Source organism: Hypomesus nipponensis, chromosome 27 (genome assembly GCF_054491055.1).
Source record: "Hypomesus nipponensis isolate SF chromosome 27, ASM5449105v1, whole genome shotgun sequence".
NCBI classification, from domain to species: domain Eukaryota; kingdom Metazoa; phylum Chordata; class Actinopteri; order Osmeriformes; family Osmeridae; genus Hypomesus; species Hypomesus nipponensis.
Window position 1 is genome coordinate 12,451,074 of NC_140387.1, and position 24,625 is coordinate 12,475,698.

General features: G+C 40.9%; 1 protein-coding gene across 5 annotated transcripts in view; it reads left to right on the top strand.

The window, feature by feature from the left end:
- The window catches only part of pi4kaa (phosphatidylinositol 4-kinase, catalytic, alpha a), a 118,622-nt gene extending 105,447 nt beyond the window's left edge, over window positions 1-13,175 (top strand). For all 5 annotated transcript variants that reach the window (XM_084693901.1, XM_084693900.1, XM_084693899.1 and 2 more), the window contains 11 exons: window positions 5,388-5,517; window positions 5,609-5,679; window positions 5,786-5,858; window positions 9,288-9,468; window positions 9,553-9,657; window positions 9,750-9,875; window positions 10,000-10,120; window positions 10,344-10,503; window positions 10,637-10,726; window positions 11,612-11,695; window positions 11,903-13,175. In XM_084693901.1, coding sequence (XP_084550027.1) covers window positions 5,388-5,517; window positions 5,609-5,679; window positions 5,786-5,858; window positions 9,288-9,468; window positions 9,553-9,657; window positions 9,750-9,875; window positions 10,000-10,120; window positions 10,344-10,503; window positions 10,637-10,726; window positions 11,612-11,695; window positions 11,903-11,954 — 1,193 coding nt within the window. In that variant the 3' untranslated portion in view covers window positions 11,955-13,175. The remainder of the gene's footprint in view (window positions 1-5,387; window positions 5,518-5,608; window positions 5,680-5,785; window positions 5,859-9,287; window positions 9,469-9,552; window positions 9,658-9,749; window positions 9,876-9,999; window positions 10,121-10,343; window positions 10,504-10,636; window positions 10,727-11,611; window positions 11,696-11,902) is intronic.
- The last annotated feature ends 11,450 nt before the right edge of the window (window positions 13,176-24,625 follow it).

Genomic DNA, 24,625 nt, shown 5'->3' on the forward strand with positions numbered 1-24,625 from the left:
TTCACGAACATTTTTTAATTGGACTAAAACTATTTTTTACAGTACTTTACTAATAAATGGAAGGTTTGATATTGGTCTGTAATTTGCAAGTAGACTGTCATCCAATTTGGGTTTCTTTAATAGGGGCTTTACCACAGCTGTTTTGAAGGCATCTGGGAAGACACCAGTTCTAAGGGATGTGTTTATAATCTCTAGCACCGGACCTGAGACATTATCAAACACTCGCTTAAAGAATGTTGTGGGTATAGGATCAATATCTGAGGTTGTGGAGTTAGATTTGCTAATAATTTTGGAAAGTTCACTAAGTGTGATACAAGTAAATGTGCTCATGGTTATGTTGCAGAATCTACTGATGTCAGTTTCGACCCCACTATTACAAGTACTAGCTCTGATCAAAGTTATTTTGTTCTTGAAGAACAAAGCAAGCTCTTCACATTTAACTGCGAGGATGGAGGGGGGGGGGGGGCAGGGACAGTGTTTAACAGCTGGTCAATGGTGGAGAAAAGAACTCTGGAATTTCTGGCATTTTCTGTAATAATGTTGGAGAAATATTCTCTCCTTGCAAGACGGATGGTTTTTGTTATAGGTGGTTAGTGTATCTTTGTAGGTATTGTAGTGGATAGTGATCTTTGTTTTCCTCCATTTTCTCTCTGCTGCACAGCATTTTCTTTTCGTTTCACTAACATTTGTATTTCTCAGCCATGGGGAGGTTCTGCTTGTGGACTTCTTTTTGGTTTTCAGTGGTGCAACAGAGTCTAACACAGTTAATAGTGCATCACTGAGGTTCTCTACCATTTCATTCAGAGAGCAATCATGATTAGTTGGCTCATATAGAACAAATTGTTCAGAAAATGTCATCATAGCTGATCGTCTAAATATCTTCTTTGGACTAAGAATTATTTTGTGGTTTTTGTTAGGATAATTTCCACATTAAAAAGTATACAGTGATGGTCTGAGAGGGGTAGATCAGTTATTGAAATATTATTTATATTAAGTCCAGTTGTTATCACTAGATCTAGTGTGTTTTCGTGCCGGTGTGTTGGGTCTGTTATGTGTTAGATTGAGACTGTCAAGGAGATTTAAGAGCTCAATAGTTCTTGGGTCTGCTTTTTTATTTACTTGGATATTTAAGTCTCCATTTAAAACTACTTTGTCATATCTCGTGACACATAGTGATAATAGTTCAGAGAATTCTTGTATGAATATTGGCGAGTGCTTGGGTGGCCGATATATAATAACAAAAAGTATTGGTTCGGTTTTGAGCTCTTTAGCAAGATCTTCATATAATGTGAATTCACCTAGCTCAGTGATTTTGAACAATAGTTCAGAGGAGAAAATAGCTGCGACTCCACCTTTTTTTATTTCCTAGAAACTTGGTGAAAGCTGTAATCAGGTGGACACGCTTCTATCAAAGTTGCTGTTGCCGTGTCATTGTTTAGCCAAGTTTCTGTTAGACAGATGCAGTCTAAGTTGTTTTCTTTGACCAGATCATGTTCACTAGAAATGTTTTGTTATTTAGTGATCTAACATTTAGAAGGGCCAGTTTTATCTGTGGGGTATTAACAGATAAAACAGGGGTTTATAAATCTGTTAACTGAATATGGATAGTTCTGTGACTTCACTGAGCTGTTCCATAACAAGGGAATTCATCCGGAGGGTGCAGATGTGTGCAAGGCCCATGTCCTTGCAGGAGGCTGTTTGAATGGTCTGTTCTATTCCATGGGAGATTGTTTGGGATGCGTCAAGTCAGCTTAGAACACAACAGGGATAGGGAAGGAAACTTGATTTGTGGTCAGGAGCAGGTGACTGATGTTTGCTGTTTGTAGTCGAGATCCTCTACGGTTTGGGTGGAGTCTGTCAGCTTGAAAACGGTCTGCACAGTTCCAGAACACATAGATTATCGATAAATCTGAGTTTGTGTGCCAGACAGACAGATGCCAACCATGTGTTGAAAGATAGTAGTCGACTGAAGGCTTCTTTTCCTCTGCGAAAGCATGCAATTGGTCCACTGATGAATACGTCTTTTGAGTGTGTTCAGTAGCTGGGTGAAATGTTTTTAAATATCTCAGTGCCAGTTTTCTTGTGTAGGATTTCAAATGAGCCAGTATGGATGATAATCTTAGGGTTGTTTGGTTTATTGTTGAGGATTGTTTGTACCTCTGACTACAGGTCCTCGACAGATGTGTTGCTAAGACAAATATTTTCTGCAAGCCATAGTTCTACAGGGAACAAGCTTTAGTTTGCTTGCCTGTGGTCAGTCTGCGAGAGCCCAAAATACTTTGACGTTCTCCTTGGGCTCCAGTCCCTGAGGTTTTTCCTTTTTGTGGTTGTAGTCGATCCACTTGATTGTGAGTAATATCATCAAAAACTATCCAAATGACTGAAACTTCAGAGCATTTCTCAGTGAATGACTAGACAGTACGTTAGAAGCCAAGCAGGAAAGCAAGCAGGGAAGGTCAGGGGGAGGGGAGGGAAAGAAAATGTGACTGCTTTCGTTGAGAGCCAGCGAAAAGAGGTGCCCAGGGTAGGGGCGAAGGAGATTTCTTTGCAAGAGGAATGCCTTGTCTGCCAGGAACACATACTGAATGGGCCCCAAGTTCTCTGCTCCAGGTAGAGGGGCATCCACAGGGAGGTTGAGGGTCCCCTGCCGCAGGGCAGACCCAAAGGCAGAGGCAGCTAATGTTCCTCCATCGCTATTTTTGCCGTAGGCACCGATGTCGACCACCCTGAAGCGGTAATGGCCATCAACAACAGCCAACAGGACAATGGAGAATGTCCCCTTGTAGTTGTAATACAAGGAGCCGCTTGATGGAGGTGCCTCAATAACGACATGCTTTCCATCCTTTACCCCCTCCTCCACCTGGGTTTTCTCTCTCTAACACACACACACACTCCCTGTACACTCTCCTTCACCTGGTGTCACTATCTCTAACACACAGACACACACTCTCTTTCACGTTAGTTAATGTTAGCTACAAAGTAGCTCAGAAGGCGCTCAGCAGTGGCGGTTCTAGACAAATTTTACTGGGGGGGGCCAAGGGGGGCCAGTGTTTGATCAGAGGGGCACATTAAAAAAATATATATATTTAAACATTAAATACTTTAATTTTGCTTTACATTAAAATCATACAAACAGCTCTGGCTCTCCCTCTTTCAGCTCTCAATACCTTGATATTTTTCTCTGACTTTTTGTATTTACTGGGGCAAAAAAGGCTGCAATGTCAATTCCTCGTTTCATGATGACTACTAGAAGAAAGTAAAACATGTAAAAAAATAAAATAATACAAAATAAATTATTCAGTCTGCTCAGGGGGGCCACAGGGGGGGCCAGGGACATTCTTACAAAGGCACTGGCCCCTGTAGTCCCCCGTGTAGAAACGCCCCTGGCGGTCAGAAGGCGCTCTGAAGGCAGCGCTTTTTTCAAAAAAAATAAGTCAAGTGTGAACATGGCTTAAGACACCTTACATCCCCGAAATGAATGACACGCGCTGCCCGATTGCCCTGCCTGAACTAGCTGCGCTTATTTGGATAATAATAATAAGCAAGCCTAAACAAGACAAAATAACATTATAACATTTCGACTCGTTTTCGTCAACAAAAATGAGACATTTTAGCATTTAAAAAAAAAAAAAATTTCAACAATATCATATATTTAATTAAAATCATCGTCACTTTAGCAACATTTACGTTGTGTCTTGTCTCGTTTTTGTCAGGTGATAAAGGTTCGTTGACGACAATATTTAATAAAAATGTTCGTTGACAAAAGCAACACTAATGCCATCTCAGGTGTGTTTGCATTGGTTCCGTAAACTTTGCCACAGAGTAGGCATCGAAAGTTATGAGTGTTTTGGGAGGAAGTGTTGTTAGGAAGAGCGGTGCATTAAAGATTTGCTCCTTCTCTCAAATAGTTTCTTCATTAGCGATTTCTTACACTATGTAATTAATTTCCAAAACAACCATTTGAATAATAATAATCAATCAGTCAATCAAGCACATTTATTTATGGCCATCCAGTAAATAGCAAAGGTTTCCATTCTGTAAATGTTCAGGTTGTTCGAAACGCGAGAGGTTACATCACTCTACTGTATTGCCTAGGCTCAGCACATTGTTCTTTTATTTTACAAAATGTTTAAGGAGACAGGGATTACACTTTAAATACTTGGCTCATTACGCCATATTGGAACTCTTTGAGACAATTGCATTCAATCAATGCTGTCAATGTCCTGAGTTGTAATAGAATATTTGTGTTCTTGAAAACACCTTTTCGCTTGGGGAGCAACAATACCATCGTTAGAAATCCAGTGATTCCTTTGTTGAATGTTTTCTGCACAATATTGTCTTCGGTAATGAATGTCACTTGTAAATTACTAAGCAGACACTGCAGGGCTGTAGGCAACGTGATGGGTAGCTACCGGATAAGTAAACACCAAGGACTCCCTGTTGATTGTGAAGATTCCCTTGTTGCTGGGATAGTTAGCCACAGAAATAAAGAATCAGACTCAGGGGTTATGATGTCAAAAGGTTAGTAGCTTCCCTTGTTGCTAAACTTCTTGCTAGTGTGCCCCAGTCCTCTTTATCTTCCATCTGCATGCCAGGTAAATTGTCAGATTTGGTATGTGAAAGACTCCAGAGGTTTGATGACCAGTCATCAGGTTTGATGACCAGTCAGATCATATACTGGTGTCGCATCTGTACAAGTAGAATACTTGTAGTTAAGAGGGGAATGGGTTATGACAGATTTTCTCCTCTACTTTTTAAAAACTATTTTTTATCTACTTTTTTCTATGCTTCTATAGTCCGCAAGTGCTGGCATGATGGTGATAACACTCCTGACAGAGAAAACCCTTGAACTTTTCACTTTCCACCTCAAGTTTTACTCAGGATTTCCTCTATGATTAAAGTTGTGGAGGGTCTGTTTAGGATGTTCTGGAGTGACCCCCTTATCTGTGATCCTAGACTCTTGCTGGACTTGTAATCAGTTCAGCAGTTCTGTTAGAACCTAGATTAGATTAAATTATTGTCTATGCCCCTTTGATTCCCTCAGCTTGCTCTACCCTATTATTTTGGACATCGTCTTTGAAATCTCTGATCTGTTCTAGGTTCACACACTCAAAAAATCTTGTAGCTCCCAAATAATCATATATAGGTACAGCCTCACCGTGTTTTCCTAATTCAACATAGTCTTGAGAATTCTCATCATCGCGATTCATCACGTCTTGTTCCTCAAGTTTCTCATAAATCTTTTGGCTTTGCTTAGTCTGGACTTGTTCCCCGTTATCAATGTCAAAAGTTGTACATTGTCTATTGTCATTATTCAAGTTCAGTTGAATAATAAATGAATTGAATTTTTGCACTTCAATTGAAACCCTGTTTCTTCCTTTTTACAGCTGATATAGGGGAGCTGCTGGAGCAGATGGTAGAGGAGATAACCAGATCCCTGTCTGGTCCAGCCAAAGACTTCTATGGGAGAGAGTTTGACTTTTTTGGCAAGATCACCAATGTGTCTGCCATCATCAAGTAGGAACACCTCACTGCATATCCTTCTGTCATAGAAATTGGTATGGTAGGGGTATTCTAGTGTAGCACAAATTAAAAAATTGATTTTCAGGCCCGTTCCAAAGGGAGAGGAGAGGAAGAGGGCATGTCTCAAAGCCTTGTCTGATATCAAGGTCCAGCCAGGTAATCTTGATCCTTACTGTAACAGTGTAATGTGCTTTCTTCCTGTTTTTCGCCCCCCTTGACTTCATACCCTCTGTCTTCCTTATGTGGATGCTGTGGACTTCAGGATGCTACCTCCCCAGTAACCCTGAAGCCATTGTTTTGGATATAGACTACAAGTCTGGAACACCTATGCAGAGGTGTGCTACATTTGCCTAATAACCCTGATCAATTGATAGTATAGTTATACATTTATCTCAAATTGTATTGTGTGTATTATCTGTATTATATAATAATTATTATATACAGTCAACTCCTGAAGCAATGGCACCCCTGGCAAAGAGTTATAACATTTTACATTTTAGTCATTTAGCAGACGCTCTTACCCAGAGGGACTTAAAGCAAGCACAGGGACATTCCCCCCCAAGGCAAGTAGGGTGAATTGCCTTAAGTCGTTTTGGCACAGCCAGGAATCGAACTGGAAACCTTCTGATTAATAGCCCGATTCCCTAACCGTTCAGCCATCTGACCCCCCATTGTAGGATGTAATCTTTTGGTAATTTCGCTTACATATTCAAAAAATAACCCATCATTTTTGGGACTCCTATAACTAACTGAAGCATTTTTCTAATTATATTAGACCTTTTAAAGTTGATCAGTGTTTAAGAACTGGCAAGCAGTAATCCATGACTCACATATAGATGAGGTGACACAGGCAATATACCATATTCATACATCAACATTACAAGATAAGAGAACACACAAATTGAATGAGGGAAAAGTGTGTCGAGCTTCATAAGTCAACAAATGGTTATAAAAAAACAAAGCAAAAAGGAATGGATACATTTTTTTCTCACTGTTGGATAAGTGAGGAAAAGTAGCATATTGGGGTTAAATGCCACCTCCATCTCAACAAATTATTTGAGAAATCTCTTTACGTGGTTTGGTATAAAAAGAAGGATGGCTATACCTAAAATAATCTATTAAATTTATTTATTTAATAATCTATTTTTTCCGGCTGCGATTCACTTTTCTATCAGCAGATGTCGCAAGGGTTCCCTTGCACAAGTCTGTCATTCAGACAAACGTCATATAGCCTAAATAAGATGTCTAGCATATGTATATGTCTAGTAAAATATGTATAGTTTATATATAGCCTATAATTGGGTGTGCTCAAGCCTTCGGCAAGCACAACCATTGTTCTCTCACATATATATTTATTTATTGTAATTTATTTTCCCATCCCTAAGGAGCCCTCAATATTTGGGCTACACAGACAACATCGGTGTCAAAGATCCGGTGGAAAATTCCAAATGAACGTATGTGCCGCATACACACAACAGTGACACTGACAGATCAAAAGCTCATTTGAGACAATATAAAGATGGAAAACCAGGTTAAGAAACGTAAACGTAATTACCTTCACTAGACAATGTTTTACAAATTGGACAAACGGCTATGTTTGTTTGTTTCAAGCTCCAAAAACAATTTTTCGCTCAAATCAGCCCAGACAATTCGCCGTAAGTCGCGCTCTATAAGAGCGTCTGCTAAATGACGAAATGTGTATAAATGCACATAAGGGAGAAACAAATCATATTTTATTACTTTTAGATATTGGAAACAATTTAGCTAATGGTAGGCAAACCCATTCATTAATTTCATAAGATATAAAATAAAAGAAGATGACGGCATTGGTGGGAGCTGTCATGATCATTGGATTCACAAAAGTGTAACCAAGATTTTTTAAGGCTTATAATTTATCATGGAAACACGGACTGAATATAGGCTTCGGTGACTCCTTGATGTTGGGTAACTTGACTACGTTGAAAGGAACTGTTGGGATAAAAAAAAACTGTGATTAATTACTCAACATGCAACGCAATGCAACACAACAGGATGGCAAACGATCACAACGCGTTGGTGGGCTATAGAATCTTTGACAACATATTACACAGACAATATTACTTAATAAAAACTAAATTCGTTTCATTCAGCAAAAGGCAAATGAGGCAAAATGAATTATTTGCTGTTGTTAAGACTGACTATTGTTAAAATGTTTATTGGGCAGGTGAGAATAACTGACAACATAATTGAGAAATGTTTGCGAATTGATCGGACTGGATCATATGTTAGCCTTTCTGTGATTTACGCGGAGCGAGGGGCCCGGTCAGTTCTTCAGGTAGAGTTCTCACTTGAGATCGAGGACAGGCCCCCTTTGGCCACGGGCCCTAGTGTAGTTGCACTCCCTGCACTCCCTATAGTTACGCCACTGGATTCTACGCGATCGATCATAGAAGGGAGATGGATATTGCACCTTTCAACAGCCTGAAAATGCATTCACGGTTTACCAGCTCAAAGAATAATCCTGTGCAAGATGCAATGCCCAAGATGATCCTATTTAGTCCTTAGATGTAAAGGAACGTATTGTAAATGATCTTTTAGGCAAGGCCGGATTAACCATTAGGGCAACTGGGCACTTGCCCAGGGGAACATGACATCTAAGGGGCCCTGGACAATGTCAACTAAAATGTTATACCACGACGAACGCAGTCCTAACTTTCCTTAATGTGAGTACTTTATTGCAACTCGTGAAAAATCATCTCAGTGGCCTGACAAACTTTTTTTGTTACTTTACATTCTATGATGCTTTTATATTCCATTTATCAAATAGTTCTTAAATGAGTAATAAAGGTGGAAACCTCCTTGGCTAAACCAGGCTAAGAAACGCAAGGTACGTGGGGCTGAAAAATTGAGACAAAAATACATCACCTTCTCTAGACAATATTTTACCAATTGAAAAACAGCTTGTAAAATGTTTGTTACATAAAGCTCAAAAAACAATTTTGCCCTCAATTAAAGGCCCCAAAAAGTTTTACAATCTGTAACTACTATCACATCAAACACAGGGGGGGGAGGGGTGCTTGAGCCTTGTTGCCCAGGGCACAGAACATTGTTAACCTGGCCCTGCTTTTAGGTTAGTTGTAGTAGATAAGCTGCCTATTTGATTTATGAATAACTTTCGTTTTACACACACATGCACTACTGCTCATGTGCAACCCGCAATGCACCCTTGATCCACTGCCTAGTATTCACTGCCTGTCTTGTCACTCCGAAAGGTAAATTGAATAGATCTAATCCCCATTGAAAACGTGTGGGCTGGAGAGTGTTCAAGAGATGACCTAGGACCTTGGATGATCTGGAGAGATTCTGTAAAGAGGAGTGGTCTCAGATTCCTTGCTTTGTATGCTCCAACCACATTACAGGAGAAGACTGCTGAGAAGTGCTGTTTCAGTGGCAAAGGGAGTTTGTACAAAGCATTAAATGTAAACCAAAATTGTGGCACACAAGGTTTCATAAAAAAATAATTAAGACGAAGATGAAGACATCTTTTACTTTTAAAAATACATTAACTTTAATTGAAGGTTGAATTTTTTTTGCACTAAGCTCAATTACAAAAAGGTAACTTTTTTATAATCTTTGCCAGAGTCGCCGATAATTCCAGAGTTGATTGTATACTATATAGATATTTTGTATCTTTTTAGATGTACATTTTTATCGGCCTGTTCAGGGATAAAACATGTAGAAGTGGTCAATGTGACTGTTGTGCCTTTTTTTTTTTACATCTGAAGTGCTGCCAAGGCTCCCTACTTGGCCAAGTTTAAGGTGAAACGCTGCGGTGTGAGTGAGCTGGAGAAGGAGGGGCTCCGCTGCCCCTCTGATTCTATAGAAGAGGGGGAGGAGAGCTCAGACGAAGCACAAAGGATCTGTTGGCAGGCAGCCATTTTCAAAGTGGGAGATGACTGTAGACAGGTTAGGAAGCCCCCACCAACTCCCGGTTACTTACATTAAGCTAAAACACAGAGACCTAACTGTCTGTCACCCCCTTGTGTCTAGGACATGCTTGCCTTGCAGATCATTGGCCTGTTTAAGAACATTTTCCAGCTGGGAGGACTGGACTTGTTTGTATTCCCCTACAGAGTGGTGGCCACCGCTCCTGGGGTGAGAGTAACACACACACTTCACATCACCTACTAGTACTTTTAAAGCTGCTTTAAACATGCCAAACATACCGCACATTTTCCTGTCACCAGTGCGGCGTGATTGAATGCATCCCGGACTGCAAGTCTCGTGACCAGCTGGGCAGGCAGACAGACTTTGGGATGTACGACTACTTTCGTAATCAGTACGGTGATGAGTCCACCCTGGCCTTCCAGAAGGTGATGTTACAAGCCTGCCACCCTGACCCCAGGATTGTAAAAAAATAAATAGCCATTGGACCTGAATGCAAGTCATATAATAGTGTTTTTTTCCCTTCTCTGTATGACTCTCACTCTCTCCTAGGCTCGTTATAACTTTATCCGCAGCATGGCAGCCTACAGCCTGCTTCTCTTCTTACTGCAGATCAAGGACAGGCACAACGGCAACATTATGCTGGACAGCAAGGGACACCTTATCCACATAGGTACAGAACCACGTCAGCAGAAGCTACTTATCTAGTGCATGATTACCCAATTATATAAACCCACTTACTGGCAGAGCGTTACACGGGTTATCACATTCATATGCCATTCAGTGTTACAGTGTCCTGAAGTGGTGTACTGTATGTGCACATGTACATATGTACGTAAAGATGAGTACTTGGATAAATGGATGTGGATTTATGGATGTGTACTTGTGCACCCTAGACTTTGGTTTCATGTTTGAGAGTTCCCCGGGTGGGAATCTTGGATGGGAGCCAGACATTAAGCTCACCGATGAAATGGTGATGATCATGGGGGGCAAGATGGAGGCTACGCCCTTCAAATGGTTCATGGAGATGTGTGTGAGGGGATATCTGGCAGTTAGGTGAGTGGTGGTGACTGTGCACATTTGCATTATAGTAAAGTCTGTGTTAATTTGTGGATGGGTAAGTTTGTTTTGGTAGGAACCATCCTGCATCCTCTTGCTGTATCCTTCTCTCGCTCTTCATCCTCTTCAGGCCCTACATGGATGCAGTGGTTTCTTTGGTAACTCTTATGCTGGACACTGGACTACCATGCTTCAGAGGACAGACCATTAAACTTCTGAAGTGAGTAGATATGTTTGGTTAAATTCTACCATAATTCATGAAAAATAAGCCGCTTTTTCTTTAGATGCATCCCACCAGAATGGGAATTTGTGTTTGTAAATCTGAGTCTCGGTCGCACTGGAATATAGGCCAACTGTTTATTTACCCAGGAACACTTACACATTGGACAGCTTGGATAGCCATCTAACTAGACAACATTCACAATCAGGGTGAACGCTCAAATTATCTAAACTACAGACCATATATAGCATTACACAACAATAGAACAATAGAACTCCAAACAATGCTTATATAACTAAGCTAATTCCCTTAACTTCGTAGCTTTTCAGCTTGCCGTGGGGCATTCTGGGTACCAAGAGTATTGTCGCTACAATACCAACAAACTTTGGTTGTGGATAGCATGTCCAGAAATAAATACAAGTCACTCATTTAGTGGCTTGATTTACTGAAATTATTATGAAATGTTATGTTCTACTAGCCATTTGCCTACTTAAGCAAGTCACTGTATTTCCAAGCCCTGATAGTGTAACTGAGACAACACAGTAAATAATTCCTCTTTCAAGAATTAGCCCCAGTTCAAGTGTTGAGCATTAAATTAGCTGCACGGGCTGTAGAGCTCTTTGGACGAAGCCACTTTTTTGATCTATAACTAGACAACTATAAGCCGCTTTGAATTATAAGCCGTACAACCACAAGAAAACGGTAAAATCGTGGTACAAGCCACGGCTTTATTTCTGAAAAATACGGTATATCCAAACTGTCCATAAGCTAATTAAATTAAAGTGTGCATTTTTGTGGCTAATGTGCCAATTGTCACTGTTTTTTACAAGAGTGTGTGTGGAAGAAGATGGTTATAATAGATTCATTCTTTTGTTTGGCTTGTAGGCAGCGCTTCAACCCTAGTATGAGTGAGAAGGAGGCTTCTGCATTCATCATTAAAATCATCCAGAGTTGTTTTCTTAGCAGCAGGTAAAAAGTAGCTTGATTTCTAAACCTTGCACCACTAATCTCATCTGCCATTTGCCAGATCATGTCTGTTAAATCTTTGTAGATGATTCGCTAGATTTCTCAATACACAATGAATGCATTGAAAAATGTGCCCTTTGTGGCATAAGCAGAAGAGTTTGTAAAATTAGGTGAAAGCTAATTGTTGGTTTTGTATTTTTTTCCCAACAGAAGCAAAACCTACGACATGCTCCAGTACTACCAGAACCAGATTCCATACTGAAAGCCCATGTTGTCCCTGCTGCTTATCACCCCCCCCCCCCCCCTTTTAATGTAGTACTCACCACCTGGCTTGAATTCAGCTTTTCAAAAGCTAAATGGTAAAGCTCAGGAAAAAAAGCCAATGCACAATGTAGCAATCTAGAAAACTATCCCCACATTATTGTTTGTTAAAGTAGGGAGCTTTAGAACATGAACATTTTAGATCATTCTCACTTTCAGGAGAATGTCGTGTGATTTGTGATTAGTGTAGCTACCAATGTTAGCCTATAGGGGAGGTAGAATGCTTAAGATGTGAACGTGAATGTGAAACTCAACCCTTTGACATATAGAAGATAACACCAATGTAATAATTCCCATGTTGTCCGTCACAGGTGTTTTTGAGGCTGCAAAATGGCCAGGAAATAACAATGACTTTGCTTACATTACTGCTACTTATGTCCATAGTTTGGTCAGCACTCCTAAGTACCAAAAAACTTTCGCTAGTATTTCCACCATATCACATTGGCACATCAACTCACATTGTAAATACCCAGACTCAGACTAACTTTTTAACTGTGCATAAATACAGCTAATTCAGAAACTGGGAATGCCATTACATCAAATTATTACACTTAAATAGAACCGGCGAGAAACCAGTGCAGCAGCTTATTTGGAAGTTACTTAATGTTTTACGTACAGTTAATTTTACATCGTAACAATCCTCCATAGACTTTAAGTGATTAAGTCATTTGTTGCATATCCGCTTTGGCTTCCAGCTCATTTCAGTCATTCTATTCAATTAACTCTAGTCTAAATATCCAAAACTGTCATCTTCTAGTTTTCTTTCTCTTCACGAACCTGGCTCTAAATCATATTTTTTTCATGTATTTGTTTTTTGCTTTGAATTGATTCATTTTAAAGAAATCCGAAATGGAGAAACTAGCACCCCATTTTTTTGTCTTTGTTTTTTTAATACTATCAGCATCACTTTGCTTACATTAACAATCATTATCCTTGATTCTGACAAACTGTACACCGTAGAGATGAACATATTTCCTCAAATAACATTAGAGTTTAAATGTTATTTTGTCAGCATTGCATGTATACCTACACACTGTCTAAGGCCAGTGTGCAAGAAAATGTTTGTGTTACTTGGTACCATTCCAGTCCCAGTCCATTTGTGGAACTATTTGTGTTGACAGAGCCAAATAAATGATTAAATAAATAAATAAACAAATCATAATCTGTTGTCACTTTGCACCATAAATGGAGCTTGTAGTTGTAATGTTATTATACTGACCATCAGCATGGTTGTGATTAACTCTGGCACTTAGCCAGCGGCCTCATACATTTACATTTATGCATTTAGCAGACGTTTTTATCCAAAGCGACTTCCAAGATAGAGCTTTACAAAAGAGGTAGTGAAAAGGTAATCAAACTAATTGTGAATTATTAACATTTGCATGGATTTATGGGAACAGACACTTGACAGCGGATCCACAGTCAGCACCTGCTGAAACCAATAATTTTTAAAAATCCTCCAACAATATTAGGCTTATGCGCAAAGTAACTTATTCTTATTCTTACGACATTGAAGCAAAACAATACATTTCAAGTAGGCTAGCATTAAGCGTATGAAAAAAAACGTATAGGCTACATGCCGTTTAGAATGGCATTCTACGAGCCTTGCGTTGAGCAAATTCCTCAACAATTTCAGAAATGTTCAACTCCCTGGTTCGGATGCTCTCGATGGAGAGGGTAGCTAAGCTAATCCACTCAGTCTCTCCTGCCCCATGCTGCTCCTTAAGTAGGTCTTAATCATCTTTAGTTTAGAAAAGGATCGCTCTGCTGTGGCTACGGTTACAGGTACTGTAAGAAACAATACCAGAGCTGTGCACACCTCGCCAAATGCTGATGTAACCGAGTGGTTATCAACAATCAGCATTTTTGCTATCTGTTGCACTGATGACTGCTGAGAGATCGCTACTTTAAAGCAGGACCTGAATGATAAGAGTTGCGCTGGAAACGTAGGCGCAATGTCCCTGTCATAGTGGTCAGACAACACTTTTGCCTTTCCAAACAGCTCATCATCTCCTGCGAGTTGAAGGGTACTGGGGTGTAAAGACTCAAAGACATGACAGGTTGCTCGCATACTACTGAATCTTTGAGAAAGCTGGCTGATTATGATGTCAAGATTAGCATTGAAAATGTGCACTCTGAACTACGTTTCTGCATCCGACAAACGCATATCTTCCGAGAGCTCGTCGAAGTGACGCTTCACCCTCTTTATTCGTACATTTTCAAATGTGTCTTTAGCCCCCCATTTGTTTGCGAGTGTCTGGGCTGTAGCCTTGACCTGGTCAAAAGCACCCCGGTAGTCAGATAAGATCTGAATAATATTATCCAGCAGTTCCACTGCTTTATGCAAGTCTACATCTGTTTTTTGGAGTAGCCTACTTTGGACACTGCATTTACACTCTCTAACACCTTTGTCTGGAGAACCATAAGACAAATGAAACTAAATGTCTCCATTGATCTCCTCAACCCAGCAGCTTCGTCGCGCTCATCCCTTTTCTCACCCGTCAGTGCGATTTTTGTCAGTACTTTCAATACATCGACATACCTGTAGCGTATGGCACATAGGGCCTCGTATCTCGACGACCAGCGAGTAGGACATAGTCGCTTCAGAGTCACGTTTGGGTCAGCTGAGGACTGTGTAGAGTTAGTGAGCATGGCCCATCTTTTAATACTTTGTGCAAAGAACACGTAGATGTGCTCTATTGTATTGTAAAAACGTTCCATCTCGGGAATGTTTTTCACAGCGTCATTAAGCACCAAGTTCAAATTGTGCGCTGCACAATGAACATAGGTCGCTAGCGGTTCCATCTCTCTTATTCTGGCTTGTACCCCAGAATAAAGACCACTCATGTTGGCTGCTCCGTCATAGCCCTGCCCACGGCATTTCGACAAGTCAAGTGAATGGCTGGTTTGTCCAGCACCTTATTTGCTAATTCGCAAGCAGATGTATCCGCCGTCTCCACAAACCCCCAAAAATACTCCATTACTTTTATGTCCACGGCTTTATCCATAGCATCTCTAACTATTGTCACATATCTGTAGACTTGGCTAAGTTGGTCACGCTTTGCCAGATCCTGCGTAGTGTCCATAACTACAGAAAAGAACGGTGCTTTATTTATATTAGCTACGATGTCCTGTTGGACTCGTTGAGACAAAATGTAAATAAGTTCGTTCTGGATGGCGGGGCTAAGGTACTTAACCGAGCCCTCGGGTCGATTGATCAAATCTTTAAGCACAGGATCGTAGCCTGCCAAGAGCTCGATTATAGCAAGGAAATTCCCACTGTTTGGCTGCCCCAATATCTCCCTATGGCCCCTGAAAGAAATGTTACAGCGAGCCAGGGTCAGCGTTACATTAACAATGCGCTCCAGCACCTGTCTCCAAAAGAGTGCTGCATTTCTAACATCCCTCTCCAACTGCGCATCTATGGTGCCATTAAGTTTCCATTGCTCAAAGACAACACATGCTGTGACATGAGATTGAGAGCATTCGTGACGTTCTATTTTTTCTGCTAAATGCCTCCAGTCTCTAACCCCCTTCACCCACGTGTTGTTATAATGAGGAGAACTGCGATCCCCAAACAACCAGCACGGTTCACAGTAGGCACAATCCAATTGTGTTGAGTAGCAAAGCCAACCACGGGGAAATTTGATACCAGCCTTTGTTGTGATGTGAAAAAATGACTTTGAAAAGCAACGATTTAATTGATTCCTAGGGAATGGACCTTTAGGTTTGCAAGAGCCATTAGCAAGTATATATCCTTTTAATGAAGCGTCCAAGATATTTTCATCAAAATTCCCCTTGTCTGTGGGGTAACAAGACAGTCCTCCTGCTCTGGTCTGATCCTGTTCTGCACTGACTGGCATCTCCTCAACATGGTCCTCCTGATCACTGGCACCTCCTGCTTCGGTTTGACGATCACTGACCACAACTGACTCACTGCAATCCTCTCTGTTCGACTCATTAGGCCTGCAACAGTCAGGAAATTGCTAGTGACTATCAAGATAGCACGTCTTGCCGATGTCGGCCCGATGTATACAACATACATCGGGCCTACATCGTATGGACATCATTTGCACATTGGCAAGACGTCGCCGAGACGTCGGCAATTGATCGAAACTGACCTCCAGACGATGAATCAAAACTGTACTAACCGGCCGTTCTACAGATATTTCCACTTAACTCTATATTTATTTATTTCGGATCTCTCAGAGAACAAATATTTCGCTATATATAGATAGCCTATAGGCTATCTGAAATGTCACTTAGCAAATGAACATATAATGGGCTATTAGCAGTAGCTACCTACTTGATTCAACCTGGATTTTCTTTGAGTGTGGGTATTATAATGAAGAGACACAATTCAAGTTAATGATCTTTTATTATCAGACTGGATGTTGATGCCATCAAGCTCTTAAAAGAACTCCAACACAGAAAAGAGATATCAACGGAACAGAGAAACAAATACAGCTTTGCCTACAATTCTGCATTTTCCATTGGTCTCCGCCACGCAGTCTGAATGTCTTGACTGTCATGGTTACAGCTACTGTACTAGTAACTGTAGCTACTGTAACTGCCGAAATTAGAAGAAAGAAATCCGACATATCATTGTTAAACCAGAATGCATTAGCCTATGTGTATGTAGGCCTAGGTTACTTATTACTATACAACACTTTGACATAGCATGTATATAGTCTGTTTATTTTGCTCTATTAGCTACATTTTTGTAAAATGTCTGACCAGTGTGTCGAACTAGCCTAGCCGGTTAGGTCCATTTGCGCTAGCGCTAGCTCTGTAGCATAACGTTCACTCAAACCTAGCTAGCTAATTACAATAACTACACATTGTTGTAGGCTACTTATTGCAAACCTTTATGATATTTTTCTACTTTCATTTACTTACCTAACAACGACTGCGCCTACTATGTGAGATAAATGACGGTTTAAAAAGTGAACGCCTCTGACTTGCGAGTCTCTGGCTCTAGATATGCTTGCGATAGGCCTACAACACGGAATAAGCATAATGGAACAATCAGTGATGAACCGACGTATCTGCGACGTTTGAAATTAAGCACAGAGATGAGAAGAAATTTGTTCATTTGCCGATGCTTATTCGACGTTATAAATGACGTTTCGATCTGTCATGTGTGCTATCTGGGTACTAGTCTAAAAAAAGTAACTTCAATGGTGAATATTAGATTTTATGTTCGTTAGATATGCTATTACGTTTAGTGTATCCAGCTTTGGCTATTTTCCGACTACATCCTGCACATATCTTACAATATCTAACCTGGCTGCTGCCTGGTATAGCCTAGGCCTATATGCATTTTTATGACGTTTAATTGCCATGTCAACTGCATACACCAGACAGTAAACGTTATGTAATTATTAGCCTACTGTACCCTGGTGGCTGAGTTTCAAACTCATTGCTGTTGCCGGGCTGGGGGTCAGACGTAGCGTCCTCTTCACCACGCCTCGCCACAAATCCAAAAGAGGAAAGTTTCGACAGTTTTGCCACCCTTTCATTTATCTCTTTTCGTTCCTGCCGCTTTCTGGTATGGAGGAATTCTGGACCCACTTTTGTGTTTAAAGGGCATGGCATGGGGTAGCCTAATTCGCTTCAAAACTCTGTGCTATTCCAACAACTGGATGGGAACAATTGTGTGTGGGTGGGCGGGAATCTTTGTCAACAATATTACCCAGACATCCTTGCTATTTTTCGAGGGCAATATTACTTAATAAAAACGAGATTTGTTTCATTCAGCAAAAGGCAAATGAGGAAAAATCAATTATTTGCTGTTGTTAAAACTGACTGTTTTTAAAATGTTTATTGGGCAGGTGATAGTTCATAATTATGAATAACTGACACCATAATTGAGAAATGTTTGCAAATTGATAAGGTTGGATCACATGTTATCTACAAGTGTTAATTTTAGAGCGGAGCAAGGGGCCCGGTCAGGTTGTCTCACTCTTACGATGAAACCGAGGACGGGCCCCCTTTTGCCACGGGCCCTAGTGCAGCTACACTCCCTGCACTCCCTATAGTTACGCCACTAATACTTGGACTAACTGTCACAGATTTCTGGCCCAATAAGCACCAGGCCCATGCACATGTTTGGAACAGGTGGCACCACTTATTAAAGGTGACATGACATGAAAACTTCATTTTATGAGGTTAAATAACATTAATATGAGTTCCCCTAGCCTGCCTTTGTTCCCCAGTGGCTAGAATTTTCGATAGGTCTAAACAAAGCCCTGGGTGTTCTTCTCCGCCTTTGACAAAATGAAGGCTCAATTGCGCTGTTTGAAAATCTCCCCCTAGTGACGTAGATAGGGGGAAGGTTACCTCCCCTCTCTCTGCTTTGCCCGACCAGATCATCTAGCCCGCCCATGAGAAACTGAGCTACCACCGTGCAAGGGCGAGTGCGATACCGGTTTTTCCTGGAGAGACATCATGGCGAGCAAACAAACGAAGCATTGCTCAGTGCTTGGATATACAAATGCAAGCACACATCTTTTTTTTTTGTTCCTTCATCCGAGCCTCTGCACACCAGGTATCTTAATTGTATTTTCGCTGGAAATGCGCCGACACAACTTCCCAAAGTGTTGTATGTCTGCGCCAAACATTTCCTCAACTTGAGCCAACTCAAAGCTGGCCTTGCTGAAATTAAATTCTGGATCATTACTAAATCTCCTTGGTCAAGCTACAAACCTTGGATAAGTAAGTTAACTAACGCTATATCATTTAGTTGATTTACTGTATATGGTTACCTAGCTTGCTACCCTTAGAATGTGGCTGTAACATTAGCTCTGCAGCTAACAGCTGAGTTACTGTTGCTAACGTAAAGATAAATGGCATCAAGTGTGTGTGTGAATACAAACGCTGTAACGCGAGTGTTGTACACTTCTTTGTTATTTGGATAACTGTTCTGCTGTTGGTGTTATGGCTCGCGATATCCGCCTTTCTCCACATTGAAATGACTGAGTGTGCACCTCTGCAAACCTGGGTGATCAGATGAGAATGGCTAAATTCAAGGCATTTTACAGCAACGGGGGCAACAAGCCATTGCGATACATCCTGTAAACATTAGCGCATGGTGTTGCCGCCCCTCTCCTCCTCATTAGCATTTAAAGCTACAGACACAGAAACAGCGCGTTCTGAGGAAAGCTGATTGTGGGACTACTTGTAGTGGCTATAATTCTGCACCATGGCTGAATTTCGGGAAAGAGACTTCAGATACAGTATTAGGGGACAACTAAGGCCTATATAAAAGCATCCAAAAACAGCATGTCATGTCACCTTTAAGCAATGTAAAAATAGTTTTAAATACATTGTTCAACATATATCAAATATATTCTGCTAATTTTGTAAAAATTGTGACAAACTATTTCAGATTTATAGTCAGATTTGTGTTAAGTCAGATTCAGAGACCCTGGTACTGACCTTCAGAGCAGTGAACGGGACTGCACCCGACTACATGAAGTCTCTCCTGCAGCCTTACACCCCCACCCGCCACCTACAGTCTTCTTCAGACAACCGCCTGGTGGTCCCACCGCTCAAGACCGCCCGGTCCCAACACAAGCTCTTCTCCTGCCTGGCCCCCCAGTGGTGGAATCAACTCCCCACCTCCACCAGAGACACAGACTTCAAGAGAAGGCTCAAGACGCACTTGTTCCGGGAGTACAACGGTACTTAAGGTGCAAGTATGGTACTCAGACTCTGTTACGGATGGGCGGGCCGCAGGATAGGACGGATTAATTGGCATTTCTGTTGCCTTTATGGTTCTCCGAAGGCTGGGGGTGCTGAAAACAATTCACCGCCAGAACAGTAGGTGGAGAAGCGTTTTTTTGTCGAAAACACATTGCTTTGTTGCGTCTTTGTAAGTTAGAAATCGTCGTTGTTCATCTCCCACCTCTCATCACACGTGTGACCCTCCTACCAGCTGTCACTAGTCAGACGAAAAAATAGGGGAAAATAGTTGCACTCTATAACAAAATGATATGCTTATCTTATATACACTATAGCAACTATTAAAAAACGATTCCATGAAATGAATACGTTCTTATTTTCTTTGGTATTTTTGTGATTAGCAATGATGATTGCTGGGTAATATGTATGTTGTTGTGCAATGGCAAGTCTCTATGAATTCGCTAGAGAAGAGCATAAACTAGCTCACAATAAACTTTCTCTCCAAGAAGTTCTCATCACAGACGTCTTTCAAGAAGACGACCTTACAGAAAACGCCTTTCTGTCGAAGTCGTCAGCGTCGTCGTCGAGTGTTTATGTACCTCCTCCCGGCTTTCCTCACACACAGTGAACGATGGCAGCTAACAGCGGACCGATCACGGCCAAGGGGTATCCGTCGCTGTACAGCACGGCATGACGGATCGACAGAAATTCAAACGGTGCACGGGAGAGCTCTCCGAGGGCCCCGGAGACGACGGAGACGGCGTTTCAGGGCGTTCCATCTATGTGTAGGCCATTCCCATGTGTCCGTAATCGTGAAGTACGGAGTACCATATAACGGCCTTTAGGAATGGTTTGCTGAACCCAATGCTAGTTTCCTCAAGGATCACAATGACTCTTGCTTAGAGACTTGTTGCTCTTGTTGGTTAGTGGCAACTGATTTAAACTCTTGTATTTACTGCAAAATATTCAGTTTTAGTTAATCTTATTTTTATTTTTACTGTTGCTGCTTTGTCTACAGGTACACTTGCACTTAGAGATTCATGTTGTTTAATTGTAACTACTTGCTCTTATGGTTGTTCACAATGTTTGCTTCTTGTTTTGGCTACCCACAATGCTTTGGGGCTATCTTGTTGTCATTATCAGTGACCTATGCACTTTGTAAAGCTCTCTTGTAAGTCGCTTTTGATAAAAGTGTCAATGAATAAATGTAAATGTAAGTCACATACATTTTCTGTATTTGTAGTGCCTGCTATTGGTCAATTTAAATGACAAATTCAAGGTATTTTTCATTTACTTATGTGGACATATCACCTAAGTTTTGTGATGATTGGCCCAATGATTGTGGACTTTTGTCAATGTATTTGCTGAACCACACAATTTTTGAATTATTGTTCAATATCTTAAAAAATAACTAAAATATCAACAAGTTTTATACAACTTTAGATAATGTCGGTCCAAAAATTATCCACCCAATATTTGGTAGCAGTCCGACCTGCGGTTTAGGAGAAGCGGTCAGAAATGTGTTTTTCAAAACATAAAAAATGGACAAAATTCAAGTCAATTTGACTTATGGTGTGGGGGGCGTGGCCTTTTGAAATTTGAACATAAACATTTCAAATTTTTTACATTAATTATAGTGCCTTGATCTAGCCGGTTCATATTTGTACTGAAGTATTTACACACAACTTCTGATAAATATGAAAATGTTCATGTCTCTAAGATTTACCATCTCACGGGAATTGGCAAAAACTATTCTAAACTAAAATAATTCTGAATCTAGCAAACAGCAATGTAAGATTCCTCCTCAAAACTGCGAATTATTTTCAAATTAACACAGTAGAGGGTTAGGGTTAAACCTTAAATGAGTAGCGTCATAAATTTTCCTATGAAATTTCCAACTATGCATCAAACGCCTTAGTATGGCTTCAAAATGTACTAATGAGAAGGATAACAAGTAACACTAGCATAGTAGTAGCATTGCTACGAGTATTATACTAGGTAACTTAGCCCAGAAGCTCACTAAAGTTAGCTAGCTACTGTTTTGGAAAAATAACTTGCGCTGTGGGGAACGTTGGAAACATTTAAAACTCACTCAGCTAAAAGGTTAAATGCCCCCTGACAGAGGAATCCTAATTGCATGTCTCTTTCCAGGAGAATCCAAAGTAATAGTTATGGAATTCCCTGGATTCAAACTATCAACCCTAGTTCAGTCAAGACACTCACGTGATTTGATTTAAACATTTATTGATAACCATAGAAATGGAAATAGGTTTGACTTTGGCAGAGTGGATGTATCTAGGGGAAGCACTCCCTGCCTCTAGCATTAGTGAGCAACGTACATAGAAGATGAGGCAAGGAGCAAATAGAGAAATAACCCCCCCTGATGGATAGTAACATACAGACAACACGGGGGAGATGGGGAGGGTGGCTGCCGCAGAATAATACAACAATTAGAAGTGAGTGTAGGAGTATCGGACATGGCCCAACGGGTTTGAAGCAGGTTAACACAGGTGTAGTTAATGAGCGTAATGAGGCGCACTGCCTGAGGGCCATGCCTGAACTAGGCTTTGCTCATTTCAGTCAAGACACACGTGCAAAAAGCAAAAAGATAAATAATCCCCCCCACATTCCAACACTGTTGAGCAGAGCATGTGTTGAGCAGAGCACCTCTGCTCCTGAGCCACAGGAGGACCATATATCAACCCACTATGTACTAGTGATGAAAACAAGATGTTTTCTGGATGTGCAGGTCATGCTAGTGTTGCACCTATAATGGTTAAACAGTGTGCTAAGGACCAGAGGCCTGTTCCATAAAGCCAGTTTACCGAATAAGCCAGACTTATGTCAGTTAGTTGGACTCATTTCTTGTTCATTCGGTTCCATAAAGCTAGCTCAACGTAGTTCGGTTACTATGGCAACTTAGGCTACAAAACTAGTCTGGTCAGGGTCAGACTAACTGTCAGGCTTAGCGTGACTTGGTGCTTAACCAGACGTCCCTTTAACACTGACCCAACGGGAAGACGATGATTTACCACGTATATTCTAATTTTCTCATTCTCATCAGTTCAACATTGATAGAAAATCTACAGAAATAGCCTACATAGGCTACAACATTTAGCTTAATGCATTAAACAATGATGAACAATGCTTTGATAGGCTACGCACCATAGCCGTTAAATGTATGGATGTTAGTTTGTGATTTCAAATGTTTAGGCATCAGGCATAGGCCTACATCTCAATCTAAATTATCCGAGTATAATTATCATAGCAATATAATTGTTAACAGTAGCCTACAATTGCAAAACAAACCTAAATCCGCCCCCCATTTCCCCGATACAAAACCCATGTTAAAAAGTTAGCACTAGCCTACTGGATAATGTTTTAATTAATAGTAGGATATTTATTTTAAACAATGTCCAAAAAAAGTCAATTTAGATTAGTTAAGAGGGTATTTTTTAATCAACGAAGGTCTATGTTCACGACGTCAATCATGGCGTGTCATTTTACTTTGATTGAAGCGGTGGATGAGTCATTGTACACGATTTAAAGGGGACGTTCTTTCTGGAAGAAGTCATGTGGCCGTGTGCATTGCTTTTGCCGTGGTGGATTGTATGATCCATGTTTTACCTCTCGGGCTGCGTGAGCTGAAATTGGCCTTTATGGAACCGCTTAAGCCCCGCTTGACTAATTAAACTTATTCAAGTCTGGTTTAGGACTTTAAATCTAGCTTTTTTGAGCGGCCTTTATGGAATAGGCCCCAGTTCTAGATTTGATGGGAGCAGTAGTAAGATTGGGTTAGAAATAAACAGACCACAGACCACAGAATTGAGTTAGATTTGCCGGCGTGCTTTATCTTGTATTTGTTTTACCAATGAATATCCCTTAAACCAAAATAAAAACAGACATATATTCTTCAAAAGAAACTTGGATATTCAGTTGTGTTCAATAAGGCGGATCCTGTAAACCTTGCGTTCCCAGGCCAGCTGAGAGACAGTCCCTCCAGCGTGTCCTGGGGCCAGAGTTTGGTAGTAGAACCACTACTCTTGAGTCGTTAGCAGAGAACTGGCACTTCAGCCTCTCTGAGTATAGTTGTTTAGCCTCTCTCACCGCCTTGCTAAACCTGTTCTTCGACTCCTTGAATCTGTCCTTGTCCCCACTCCTAAACGCAGCCTCTTTGTCCAGCCTCAGCCTTCTGAGTTTAGCTGTAAACCAGGGTTGGTCATTGTTGAAGCTCACCCTGGTTCGTGTTGGTATACAGCAGTCCTCACAGAAGCTGATGTATGATGTCACAGCCTCCGTGAGCTCATAAACAGGGAGGTCACCTGCACGGCTTACGACAACATGCACACTGGATTCCCATTTATCCGACAATCTGTGTTTACCTCTAAGTTTAACATTTTTAACCAAAACTCGATCACCAACGTTTAGTATTGACTCTGTGACTCACCTATCAAATCTGATCTTATTTCATTCACACTTCTTGAGTGCAATTTGATTGGCAATCCTTGAACTCTCTTCTAGGTGACTCTTCAGATCTTGTACATACTGTGAATGTGACTTCTTCAGGTTAGTTACAGGTAGATTGAAAACCATGTCAACTGGTAGTCTCCCAAACATGAGTTCATATGGAGTATAACCAGTGACATAATTTTTCGTGCAGTTATATGCATGTACTAATGGTTTAACAAAGTCATGCCAGTGAGTTTTGTCATTTGTGTTTAGAGTACCTAACATCTGCAAAAGGGTTCTGTTGAAACGTTCCACCGGGTTACCTCGTGGATGGGTTAGGGTTAGGGTTAGCATTTCAGATGCTAGGGAGCTTGGGGTTGGCGAAACCCAACATGGGCCGAAGTGAGCTTTTGGATTATGGTGTCATCACCTGCTTACATTTTGGTGTCCATCTGTTTCCAAATGGCTCCTTGGGAT